A 13,685-nucleotide genomic window follows, 5' to 3' on the forward strand; every position below is an offset into this window, starting at 1 on the left:
CCAGGGGCAGGAAGTCAGCAGGGATCATAGGATTCCAGCAAGATAAACATCACAATGTTTCTTGAAGGCGTTCAAAGTGGGTGCTTGAACCGCCTCCAGCAGCAGTCTATTCCAAACCTTGGGGGCTCGGACAGTAAAGAAGTTCTTTCTTTATGTCCAGCCTGAATTGGTCACAGTGGAGTTTGTGCTGTCCATATAGTTGTACCCTCCTGTGGCTTGCATAATATCTGCAAAAATATATTAAGCAAATTTAGTTTCTTTAGAGGAGCAAGAACATTCTAGGCACACCAGTTACCTGTTATCGAATTCAAAGTGTACCTTTTCAAGTGTAGCACAATACAAAGGTGCAATGAAAAAACAGTAATCGTAATCTAAGTAAACTAAGGTGCAATAGCAAAAACAAAGCTCTACATTCTAAACATATTCAGTAGGACAAGCCACCTTTAGTGACTGGTGGTAACAGATACCTGCAGTGCCCCTGTTGTTTCCCTTCCCTTTGGCCTCACACCTAGCTCTGCCATTTGTGCACTGAAACCCTGTGCATCCACATACAAGGGTTGTCTGATTCCTACCCTAGTTTCTGAAATTATTCATTGTTCAAATAACCTCAGAGATTTCTAAATCTTGCATGGGTTGTATTTTGCAGTAGCACTCTGAAGAATCTCCAGAATAGCCATTTTTGGATACAGTTACCTTTTCAGAATCACAGTGAAAAGATGTTCCCTGAGCAGATAGTTATGCTTCCTTTTAGGTATCTCTTGCTTGAGGAATCTCTTCCAGTCTCTATTCGTGATCTTCCAATGCCTGAGGGGTCTCCTGCCATTATTTACTCCTCTTGCACTTTTGCCACAGTATCATGCACAGCCATCCTGCTTTGCTTGCCGCTTGCTCACTCCACCTCCTATGAAGGGTGGTTGGTCCTTCTGAGTTGAACAGCCAGTGAAATGGACAGCTAGCTGTGGATGTGGGCTGTTTTTATGGGAGGGAGGCATAATATTGAGCCAATAATGAGTTTAGTATAGTGTATACATACCTAAACTACATATAAAACTACCAGGTACCCCATGGAGCCTAGGGTAGAATATCTTTTTAGGCTATGTCTATGCAACTTCTAAAGTAAGCTGACCAGCACCTCCAAGAGAGAAGCAATACCCACTTTGCCCAAGACCACAAATTAGGCAGAGCAGGTGGCTTGAGCATGTGCTTGAGTGTGCCCCACAGTGCCATACTTAAGCTCCTTAGACATGGAAATCCAGAAGGCAAAAGCACAGAGCCACTAAGGTATGCATGCCAGTCATATACCTGCCTAACTTGTAGGTGTGGGCTTGCATGGAGTAGACTCAAATTGATGAGGCTCATTTCTCAGTGATGCCCTGTGCTTGCTCCAAAAGCTGTATAAACATAGGTTTATACTGCACTAAGCTCCATGCAACTGGAACTAGACTGCTACTGGCACCAGTATAAGGCTAGTTTAAAGACTATGCTCCAATCCATCATTCCTGTGACTGAAGTTGGAACATACCCTGAGAATAGTGCACAGGAGATAGGACTGGGAGTAAGCAGCATGCTAACTTACTGTCTTTGGAGTTGGACACTAGAACTCTTGTGACTCACATAATTATGCTGGGAAATTGGGCAATTTCAGGAGCCTCCTTAACAATCAGAAGCAGCCTCTGAGCCAGGCTTTAAATACTTTTATAGTGCTAATGCCCCACTCAAACACTGAAGAAAATAGTGTGAGACTTTGATCTGCAGGGTTGCATCCCTCCTGGGTAAGCATGTAGAGACAGAATAATGTGGAGACACTGTCCTTGATTGCGCAGTAAGTTGGAGTGCACTGCAGAAGGGGAGATAACTGTACTTCTGTATAAATATGAAGGGACTCTACTAATGAGCCCATGTCAGTAAAGGCCTAATGCAGAGACTATTGACTTCAGTAGGAGTTGTTATTCCAGTATCTCCAGTAGGCTTTGGATCCAGCCTGAATGCAGGACATAGTTATTTTATGCCACTTGTTCAGCTCATCACTGTTTCTTTTGCAGGTTAGCACATAGTATCTTCCAACTCTGTTGCTCAGGATAAAGCAGCGCGTATATAGGTGTGTGCACGCATATGTGCCTAGGTCTGCATGTGTTTATTATGAGGCATGAGTATATTCATGCACATGTGTGGAAACATCTTGTTTTCAAGGAAAAGTGAACCATGATTCCAGTGCATGTAGCACTGTATGTGACTTAAGACTGCTTCTTTTATCTAGATAACCAGAACTTCACTGACAGAAGCATGTACTAGTTGCAGGCTACAAGTCTTGGGTGGACTTCTCAGTAAAAATCCTCTGAGTTGTTGGTTGTTTGTGCATCTTTTCATGGCTTTTCTCTTGTATAACATCTGTAATCTTTTTTGTTTCATCATTACCCATTTCATGTATGAATTGCTATTAACTCATACTTAAAAAAAAAAAAGAAAAAAGAAACAGTTTTCACTAAAGCAAACCTCTTAGCAATAGGAAAGCAAAGATTCCCAAGGTACACTTTGATTACTGTAAAGGTAGCTGACCTGATTTTGAAGGATTCAATCATAAACACATTTTTAAGGTTAAAAAAAAAGGACCACTTTGTCTATTCTTGCGTTATGTAACATTTAGACAATAGAACTTCAGTTGATTAAAATATCCTGTATCAAGCCCAGACCCTCTGTCTGAGCTGTACTTTATCTTTTAAAAAGATATCCAGCCATGATCACTGACTTGTTAAATCCTTTGATGTTTCACAACACCTAGAATTTAAACACTTTTACCTAAGGAGTAGAGATCAAAATTGACCAGGGTAGGCTCCAAGGTGTCCTGTACAGTGAAATGGGTATCTCAGCAACAGTGATTCAGTGACTTCAATGAGCTTAGGAGACTAGTGGGGGAGGCACTGAGGGCCCAGAAGGTAGAGGAGATGGGAGTCCACGAGGGATGGTCGTACCTTAAGGGGGCAATCCTCCAGGCTCAAAGGATAACAGTCCCTGAGAGAGACAAGGGGGTAAAAGTGCTCAGAAACCTCCTTGACTCAGCAAGGGCATTCAGGAATGCCTGAGAATTAAAATGTTGGCATACAACCAGTGGAAGGGAGGAGCTATCACCAAGGAGGAGTACTCCTCCTCAGCCTGTGAGTGCAGGAGGGCTATTAGGAAGGCCAAGGTAGAGATTGAACTCGGGCTAGTGTCCAGGATTAAGCACAACAAAAAGTCCTTTTTCAAGTATATTGGAAGCAAGAAGAGGGCACCAGGCAATGTAGGGCCCCTGCAAGATGCAAACTGTAATCTTGTGGCTATGCCAGACAAGAAAGATATTTTTAACAGTTTCTTTGCCTCTGTTTTCTTGAACAGGGACTGGGATACCCCACCTACCAGAGGTAGGGACAGTCTTGGGGATAGCTCTGTCAGGCCTTCAGTCAGTGCAGATGTAGTTGGGAATCTTCTGGAAGGGCTAGACATTTTTAAATTTGCAGATCCAGATGTCTTCCACCCAAGGGTGTTGAGGGAGCTGGCAGGGGTCATCGCAGAGCCCTTGGCCCACCTGTATGAGCATTCGTGGTCATCTGGCCAGGTGCTGGGGGATTGGAAACTGGCTAATGTCCCAATTTTCAAGAAGGGGAAGAAGAAGGACCCAAGTAACTACAGACCTGTAAGCCTTGCCTCGGTGGTCGGGAAGATCTTGGAGAGAATCATGAAGGAGTACATCTGTGGGGGGCCTGCAGGGGAGATCATTCTCAGGGGCATTCGGCATGGGTTCATCAAGGGCAGGTCCTGCCTGACCAACCTGATTGCCTTTTATGACCAAGTAACTAAATCCTTGGATGATGGTGTCACCGTGGATGTGTCTTTCTAGACTTTAAGAAGGCCTTTGACACTGTCTCTTACCCCATCCTCATCAATAAATTAAGTGACTGTGGCATTGATGCCTGCACAGTTGGATGGGTAAAAAATTGGCTGATGGGGTGCACCCAGAGAGTAGTGGTGGACAGGTAGTACTCAATCTGGCGAGATGTGAGCAGTGGGGTACCCCAGGGCTTGGTCCTCAGGCCTGCACTATTTAACATCTTCATCAGCGACTTGGGGGGGGGGGCAGGTGTGGAAAGCAAGCTGTCCAAGTTTGCTGATGATACTAAGATGTTGTACAAGGTGGACACACGTGAAGGGGGAGAGAGAGGCTGCAAATAGACTTAGGCAGACTACAGAAGTGGGCAGATGAGAATATGATGGGGTTCAATGTAGACAAATGCAGGGTGCTGCACCTGGGGAGAAGCGTACATACAGTCTGAGTTCCCTTCTTGAAAGCACAGAGGTGGAAAGGGATCTTGGAGTCATGATTGACTCCAAGATGAACATGAGCTGCCAATGCCAGACCACAGCCAGTAAGGCCAGCCATACCTTGTTATGCATCCAAAGATGGTTCTAAAGCCGGTCCAGAGAGGTGATACTCCTCCTCTGTGCGACATTGGTCAGGCTGCAATTGGAGTACTGCTTCCAGTACTGGGTGCTGCACTTTATAAAGGATGTGGCCAGCCTGGAGAGAGTTCAGAGGAGGTCCACCTGTTTGGTGAGAGGCCAGCAGGACAGGCCCTATGAGGAGAGACTGAGGGACCTGAACCTGTTCAGCCTCATCAAGAGGAGGCTGAGGGGGGACCTGGTGGCTGCCTACAAACTCATCAGGGGAGATCAACAGCAAATAGGAAGAGCCCTTTTCTCCCCAGCACCACCTGGGGTGATGGGGAACAGTAGTAATAAGCTAATGGAGAATAGGTTTAGGTTAGAGATCAGAGGGCAATTTTTTTAAAGTTAGGGTGGCCAAAATCCGGAACCAACTTCCCGGGGTAGTGATCCTCGCCCCTACCTTGGACAAATTCAAGAGGAGGTTGGATGATGACCTGTCTGGGATCTTGTGAACCCAGCATTCATTGATGCCTGTGGCAGGGGGTCAGGCTAGATGATCTGTTCAGGTCCCTCCTGACCCCTAGCTACTATGAAATTATGATTCCAAATCACCTGGTTGGTCAGCAGGGAAGCACCAACAGGGTTGTCAAAAGAAACACTAGGATCAGGGATATGTCTGAGCTCCTGCTTTTCCTCAGAGCTTAAATATCTGATTGGATAGACTAGAAATATTATTGTACATCACAATTAAGTAGGCTCAAGTGTCCCATCTTTTGACTAGGGTTGTGAAATGTTAAATGGTTAAATTATAATTTTACTTATACCATTAATGCATGACAGTTGATGTTTAAACCAGCCCACTATTGCATGCCAGCTGCTCTTTCCACCAGCAGTTTGCACCACGTAAATCAAAGTGCTGGGGCCAGGGTGGGTGGGAGGAGGCAGTGGAACTGAGCTGAGCCTGCCTTCTCCCTGGAGGAGGAGAGGTGAGGAAGGGGAGGCAAGGCAGGACATGATGGTCAGTAGCAAGACCTTCACTTGCCACCTGTGTGTCTTGCCCTATGGCAGGCAGAGCAGGTGCTGGCTGCTGGAGGTCTCCCTGATTCTATCCCTCCCTCCTGGGCTTGCTCACTGCTCTCAATCTTATTCCTGTTCTTGGTGGTGGCAGTTTTACCTGTGGACAGGCAGGTGGGCAGGGGTTACTCTGGCAGAAGGGGCTGTGAGTTGACACAGCCCACGGTCAGTGTGGCTAGCTCAGCGGCAGCATGCTTCTGACACCCCATATTGGGGCTATGCATCTCAGGCCACTATGTAGGAGATAGAGAGCACCCTGCCCCCATCATCATCATCATCATCATAATGAAATGACAGCTAGGGAGGTGCTTCACTGGTGCTGCACTGTCCGCCCACCCAGCGAGTGCCTGGCTGTGGGCTGCCCAGGGTCACTCAACGGCGACACACTTGGTCCTGGGCTCCAGGCCCTGGAACCAGTAACACTAGTGTGGGGAGCTGTCTTGCTGCAAGGAGCCCCAGGCCTCTGTAGCACATCCCTCATGCAGCCCCTGCATCCCCAGCCCTCCATAGTAGGTACATGTTATTGGCTAAACAGTTAACTGATGTAATCAGAAGAGTTTAAATGGATAATTTTTTTAACAATATTTACTTCCCTATTTCTAAATTCTTGTTATTTCTGCTTCCTCTTAGGTACCTCCTGCAGGAAGTCAGAAGGAGGACGGAGGGACAGATGGAGAGAACCATGTCTTCAGTCGCAGCTTATTACAATGGAAAGGCTGTGCTCATCACAGGAGCCACAGGTTTCATGGGCAAAGTACTGATGGAAAAGCTACTGCGCTCCAGTCCAGATGTAAAAACTGTTTATATCCTTGTGAGACCAAAGGCGGGGCAGTCAATGCAGGAGAGAGTAGCAAGCATGTTACAATGCAAGGTAGGTTGTATTTTACATAAGATTGTAAACTGAAACCAACAGGGCAGTTGGTTTTGTACAATGGAGGACAGTATATCAGAGTCAATACACTAAGGATACTATACTGTTCTGCACACTACTGCAAACTTAGGTAGGTTCCAACATATTTTATAGATAGGGTGGTTATGTAAAAAAACTTGTACCTGGAACAACCCTTTTGTCTCATTTTTGTGGTGATTGAGTTTGAAACTGTCATGGTGCATTTAAAAAAAATTTTCTTGCTTTTACTATGGAAAATAGTAATTCTTAACAAACCTTTCAAAATTAACATTGATGTGGTACAGCATATTTGAACTGGCTGGTAATGTCCATTAAATATGTCCAAAGTGGATTTCAGAGGTATTTGACAAAAGTCCTCTTTGCAAGCATGGTGACAGGCAGGTGAATATTGGAGAGGACCATGCTCAGTAACAAGAGAATGAAGTAGAGCTCTGCACCTGGCTTAGTCAAGAAAGATTTAAAGCAGCTGGAACAAGTTGATGGAAAGGAAGCAGAAATGGGAGTTCTTGCTGTCTAGTCAGAGGGTGTGATGTGTGGAGTCCTGCTTGCTGTCCCCGGGTGACAGAGCAGAAGGGAGGGTGTTCAGTTTTTCCCTTTCTTTTGGGCTTTGTAGGTTGACACATGAGACTGGGAAGGATTTCTTTTCCTGCTTCTGTTTGGGAGGGCAGGGTGGGTTGCCTCAGAAGCATTGCATACTGGCTACATCCCCCAGTATGCAATGCTTATATAAATTATATAAATAGAAAAAATATAAATTTATTATACTTTTTCTAAGCGTAGAATCTAATTATTAAAAGATTGCCTTAAATTTGTCCCCCTCTCAGTACAGGGAAAATCAAATATGGGGGCGGTCAGGTAGCCCCCCTTTCCCTCTGCCACCCCCTAACTTATTTTCCCTGCAGCCCTTCCCCTTGTTACTATTAAGCCCTGCTCTCTCTGAGCACATGAAAGTGAAGACCAAATTTGAAAACCCTGACCTTGAAAAAACATAGTTGAAGCAATTAGTATACAGTACCCATGGAATTAGTTCATCTAGAATTGATGCATTTTACCCTTTTTGAAACTGCTGCAAATTTCAGCACAGGTGCTCCATAACCACACTTATAAACAGCACTTTGGCATCTACTTTTATATATAGTACAAACTTTTTTTCTTCCATTTCAAGGACCAAAGCAGTTGCAGATTCAGTTGTGTAAAGCCCAATAGTCAAGTTCCAAAATTTGGCTGAACAGAGCTCAATTGTCAAATCTGTGTGGCTGTACCATGGGGGAAGTATCCTCCCTCCCAGTGGGCATCCTACATGCAAGTCTTCTTCCCCCCCCCTCCCCCCCCCCAAAGGATCCATGTGCTAATTAGTTCCCCACTCATGATTGGAACTGCCTGTTCTTATCACAAGTCCTGGGATGTTCCAGTAACATATATGCAAATGGTATGCAGGACAACCTTGTCCGGCTTTATCTTACAGAGGGCGAGGCCACATTAATCATATGTAACAAGCTGAGGGAAAAGCTGACAATGAGTTCAGGGTAAGCTGTTTGGAGTCTATTTTATTGATGTTTGCCAGACATGTAAGACTGATGAAGAAATGGGAAAGAAAGCTCAAGCTGAGTTGTGAGACTGAAGAGGAAGTCAAAATGTGTTCAATATAGTAGCTTACTATGACTTGAAAAGGAGTTGCTGCTGAGGGGGATGTGCCCAGCAGGCACTAACCTATCTCTTAGTTAGATGGCCTGCACTAATGTATATTAGGAGTTAAGATACTTGTCTGGGGTAGCACCACATAGATTTCATTCAGTGACTGAGCTCTGTTTAATCTATCAAATTTGGAACTGATATGGCTACTTTGGCCTGAGATGTGAAATTAGGGGGGAGAAAAAATAGGTTCCCATCAGCATGATTATGGGCCATGTATTTTAGTCGTGCTCAGTGTTGGCTGCATTTAGTCAACTTAATTCGTTTCCACTGCTGAGCAAATGCTGCTTTTGGCAGGAAGCTAATGACAGGCAGTGTACTTAATGTGTTTCCTTGTATGTGAATGTAATAAGTAGGGCTTTTTCCTACATGCTGATTTGGGGGGAAAACCATGTCTTACACTTGAGTAAATATTTTACATCTAGAACTATGGTTTTCCTTGTGTCTATTCTGCTTTATGCTTTAGCAGATGATTATTCATAAGAAAAATGTCTAACTGATTGCTTTCTGAAGGGTGGCAAACACACAACTTCCTAACATCATTTTGTCTTTCAGTGAATGTTATTTTCCACACATTTGTAGAACTTTCTTCATTGACAAATGTGCATAACCTTTTTCATCGCCAGTCAATAAAACACCAACATATTCCACTTGTGGCCCTTTCCCACAAAATAAAGTAAAAAGGAAGTTATTTCTGCAGGTCTTCTAAAAGCTCTTTGCATTTCCTGGATAAATATTGCCCTCCTTGTTCAATAGCTCTGCCCAGCACAGTGTTGTCATTGGCTCTAGGTAAGGTTCCTTGGTAGCTATTTTATTGTTGCAGCTGTGAGTGTCTAAATATTCCCTTCTTTCATAATGTATGTCAGCAGTTTTAGACATGCCAGCAGCAAACAGGACTCAATAACCTCTCCTTGAACTTCACAGCAACATGCTTCAGTGGGCTTCAAAAGAGCAAACGTAAAAGAAAAGCAGTAGACAAGTCTTTGAACTTAGGTGCTACAGTAGAATCCCAAAGGGTATGTTCACTATTCACTCCGTTCCTCTCCAAAAGAGAGTATTTATATCAATGGTATTTATTGGAAAAAACAAGCTCATAAAACAGCCATTCAGTATTCTGCAAAAATAGCTCTTTTCCTTCCCAGTAAAATGATGTATGGCCAAGATTCAGATTTAGGATCATAGGAAAGTAGGACTAGAAGGGACCTCCTGAGGTCATCCAATCCAGCCCCCTGTAACTTCTGAATGCCCAAAGGTTGCACAGAAAAACATACCACAGTACCAGGGCTTGTATCATTGACCTTTTGGTATTGGCCAGGTCCCAAATACTTTCTACAAACCTAGGACCAGCAACTTAATTTAGTACACCATAAACATGATGCACGTCAAAGTCTCAAATTAAAAGAGCCTGCTTCTTGCTACAGAGCCACTATTTATTGCATGTACTTGGTGCATCCTGTGAGAGGCGGTATATGTTTTATGTAGCCTAAGTGCCAAGAACATGTTGTACCAAGAAGATGTTGCATCCTAGATGCTCAGAAACCTCAGGGATGCCATTTTTACTCATTTATATGCCTCTTCCTTTGACACCCTATTTCAATGCCACCAGTCTTTTTAGTTAAGCATCCCTGGCTGGTATTCCAGGGATTCCTTAATCTGGATTTGGATTTATTGCCACTAAGTAATATCATTTCAACCCGTGAAAACAAGGACTTTTTGTTTCAGGTAAATGTGAAACAGTAAAAGTTTTAGGCAGGAAAACTGAGGCAAGACAAAACCAAAAATAATCTGTTTCATGTTATTTTGCTGCTGTTCTTGGATCTTTTTATATATTTGGTATTAAAACTTTTTAAACAATCTTTTTTTTTTCTTTTGATAATGCCACCATTCTATATTTTTTTTCCTCTTGCTAAAACTACATGCTAAAAAATCTTGTCGATCTCTAATCCTTTTCCTCCCCTACTCCCAGGTGAATAAGACAAGAGATTATCCAATGCCGTCTATACAAGGTCTATATAAAACATGAGCATACAAAGTAAATCTCTACTGACTTTCATATCTGTACTGACTTACATCTTCAAAGTAATCTATACTGACTTTCATATCTTCCAGGGAAATGAACAACCAAAGCTTAGTCAGCAGCATTGTCATTGTGGACAAGTTGCTCAAACACCATTGGTCTTGCTTGTATTCACCTTGAATTAAACATCTTTTGATCAGTCTTAAATCTAGTCCCAATTCTTTATCAACATTGCAGAGAGTAATTAGCAACAAGGAAGTAAACAAGATGCTAAATAGCGTAGCATGAGGGCTTGGCTTAGTTTTTTACTATTTGTTACTGGAACTAATTTGGAAATATTCCCATCTTCTATCTCTCTTGCAGTCAACCCAACCTGAAATTGTAACCATTACAATGAATTTGCCAGGGCAGTGGATCTTAGATAGAAGTTTTCATAATCTGTCTTTATGTCAAATGCCTTTGTAAGATCAGTAGACACAGTAAAGGTCGCTACTCTGCTACGTGCATTTCTTTTGTATCTGCGATGCAGCAAAGGCCATGTTTGTTTTTCTTCCTCCTCAGAAACCATGTTGACTGTTAGGCAAACATTTCTCATATATATGACAAGTCAAATGATTTAATTATGGCTGTTATAAGGATATTGCTAATAAGTGCTAGAGTTTCCCTATGCCTGAGGAAGGGCACCTGTGCCTGAAAGCTTGCAAAGAACAACTTTTCCCAACTATTCAGCTGGTCTAATAAAAGATGTCACATTTACCCAAATAATCTTGTCTACCTGTGTCTTTAGACCGACATGGCTACACCCACCACCCCCACACACATTGATTACTCTTCTTTTATGGTCAATATGAACATCTTTGGGTTATTGAGGGATCTCTCCTTTACGCTACATCAACTGAAAGGGTTCTGTGAAATGCTGGTTTACACAGTTCCCATCAGCGATGTAGACTTCAGGTGGAATGACATTGTAGCCAGGTGCTTCTGCCACTTGAGCGCTGTGCTGTTGTCTTTTCAGACTTTAAGACAGTAAGCTCAGTGATGAGAAATTCATTGATGTCACATTGAAGTAGTCGATCAGGAGTTTTATTTCCTTTTAAAGCAGGTTTCTTAAGTGGTCAGCATCCTTTTCCTTATTTTTTTTTCAGTTAGAACCATGGACTCTGAACTTGTAACACATACTGCTTGAAGAGCATCCTAGAATCTTGTATAATTTTGGTCAAAAAAGTGATTTATAATTCATTTGCTTTTTAACTTTATCCAGTATTACAGTAAACATTCAGTCAGATTGATAAAACATCAGTATTCAAAGAAAGAATTATTGATGTTGTCTGCATAGCTTTTTTTTTTCAGTGTGAAGAAATTCATTGATGTCACTCATTCATTGTGAAGAGTGAAAGGGCAGAAGTTTGGAGAGGGAGAAGTTCATTTTAAAATGTGGTAACTTGATACCTTCTGTTATTTACAAGAATTTACATGCTGTGATCCCTTGATTTCTTTCCAGCAATAGGCTGTGTTTTTTTCATGTCCCTCTTTATTGCTACTGTTGGAGTGGCAATATGGTATATTATAATTTAATGTTGAAATCTGCCATCTGCTGGATTTTGTCACCTGCCTCAAGAGCATAACATTTTGGTCACTGTCATAATCAGGGTACCAGCCTAGGTGTACCAAGGATCTGATGCAGAATGGCAATTTCCACATTCATGTCCCTTCTAAAATAAAAGCTGAAGATGGCATGTGGTCATCCTTTGGGGTAGCATATCTTTTTTAATCTGTTTTTTATTTAATCTTCAGCATATTGTATTTTCTTAAATCCTTTGTCCCCTTAAATGAAGCTGCAAAATGATTTCCCCTGCAGCATTTTTGTAAGAAATCCATTGTTTCCACACCTTTGTACCCAAGCTTGAAGTGACCAATGTGAGAAATCAGATTTAACTCTGTCCTTCAGTTGCTGGTTATACCTAGCTGTAGCCTGCCCTTGGTTTATTGTGTGGCATTTCTTGTTCCTTAAGTTAGAAGTTCAAATCCAACATTAAGGGTAAAATGCGGAGGGCCCACTGATATAAATCAGTATAGTTCTATCAACTCTGGTTCGTTGCATCAATTTATGGAACCTGAGGATTTACTACCTAAGTTTAATTCTAACTTTCCTTTCCTTTGGTCTTATAGTATTGGGGGGCTGGGCAGGGGGAGTTATAGGAAGAAGGGAGGTGATTTTTATTAAAATAATCTTAGGATGGATAAATGGTTAATGTTCATCAGCCCCAACTCAGATATGCACAGTCTGAAGTGTTTAGAATATAGCAACCTTACTGCTGGAAAAAGGTTTCATAAGCAAGTGAGTCCCTCAAGGGAGGACACCCGACATCCTGTATTTAATGAAATACTATGTGTGGATGGGTGCTGCTGTTGTCCAAAAGATGTTTCAATAATGCCCCAACTGAGAGGTTTCTGTAGCAGTGGATTGCAAGGCAGACTGTAAAATTCCTGTATACTGTATTGCATGGGTTGATTATGGGAAGAGATTGTTCATCACTGGTAGGAGAAGAGAGACCAAGGATGTTGTAAGGTATTGATGCTGGAGATGTATCTGTATTGCTCTATGGAAAAAGCAAAGCTCCCTGACAGGAACTTGCCTAAAATTCTGCTGAAAGGAGTTATTGGACTAATGCTGAGTCAGTAGTTATAACGCTGATTTATCCATGAGGGAGAAGAGCTCTTTCTCTGCCCTGTGTATAACACAGCAAAGCTGCTAGTTATGGCCCAGCTGTTTCTCAGAACATGAGTTGTAATTAGAGAGATCAGTCAGGAAGCACTAGGATGGAGGCAGCTCCTGTTAAGAGCTCACAACTGGCTCTTTTCTCTCTGAAACAGAGGAGCTGGGGTCAGGGTAGAAATTCTACTGCGTATCCTGAAGTAAAGTGCAAGCGTACTGCTTTCTAATTCAGATTGGCTGCAGTATGTCCAGTATTATAGCTAATACCAAGAATAGTATGTCTCACGCTTCAGTCTGTACAGGAGAGAGAACAAGAAAGGTTTGGAACCAGTCGATGATGTAAGGTGGCACTCTGAAAAGTGATATTGTGTGAGGGTAAAGAAAGGCTGATGGTGAAAGGCTGATGCTAACTCTTTTTAAATTTGCCTGTCACTTGTGTTCACTTTCCAAGCAAATATATGTGGAACTTCTTTTTTTTTTCTAACAACAGTCCTGCAAATTCATCCTGGGATTTGAGAGTTATGCTGTTTCTCTTCTTTCATTTGTGCATCATCATCATCATCCATCCTCAGTAATAAAGGTTGTTCAGGCCACTTGCTACCACTTGTTGTGCAGTTTCATGGTCTTATATCTTTTCCCTTCATGACAGTCTTCCGCGAATCCATTGCACTAATTGCACTTACACAGTTATGCATGACTCTGAATGCCTATGATAAACTTTCTTATGTTGCATAAGAAAGTGCCCTTTGTGAATAGTCTCTTTTTGTAGCAGCATAACATTTTGAAGACTAGTTTAGTACAGACCTTCTAAACCTCGGGGTGTTCTAGCATTACCAGCAACAGAGCCAAGCTTGTTA

General features: G+C 42.5%; 1 protein-coding gene across 5 annotated transcripts in view; it reads left to right on the plus strand.

Moving 5' to 3' along the window:
• FAR2 (fatty acyl-CoA reductase 2) overlaps positions 1 to 13,685 on the plus strand; it is a 236,213-nt gene that overhangs the window by 104,834 nt on the left and 117,694 nt on the right. For 4 of the 5 annotated variants that reach the window (XM_090043864.1, XM_090043866.1, XM_090043862.1 and 1 more), the window contains exon 2: positions 6,124 to 6,364. In XM_090043864.1, coding sequence (XP_089899990.1) covers positions 6,164 to 6,364 — 201 coding nt within the window. In that variant the 5' untranslated portion in view covers positions 6,124 to 6,163. Of the gene's footprint in view, positions 1 to 6,123; positions 6,365 to 13,685 lie in introns of those variants that run through there. The other variant, XM_090043865.1, reaches the window with a different exon arrangement.

Source organism: Crocodylus siamensis, chromosome 4 (genome assembly GCF_052110815.1).
Source record: "Crocodylus siamensis isolate JL-2025a chromosome 4, ASM5211081v1, whole genome shotgun sequence".
NCBI classification, from domain to species: domain Eukaryota; kingdom Metazoa; phylum Chordata; order Crocodylia; family Crocodylidae; genus Crocodylus; species Crocodylus siamensis.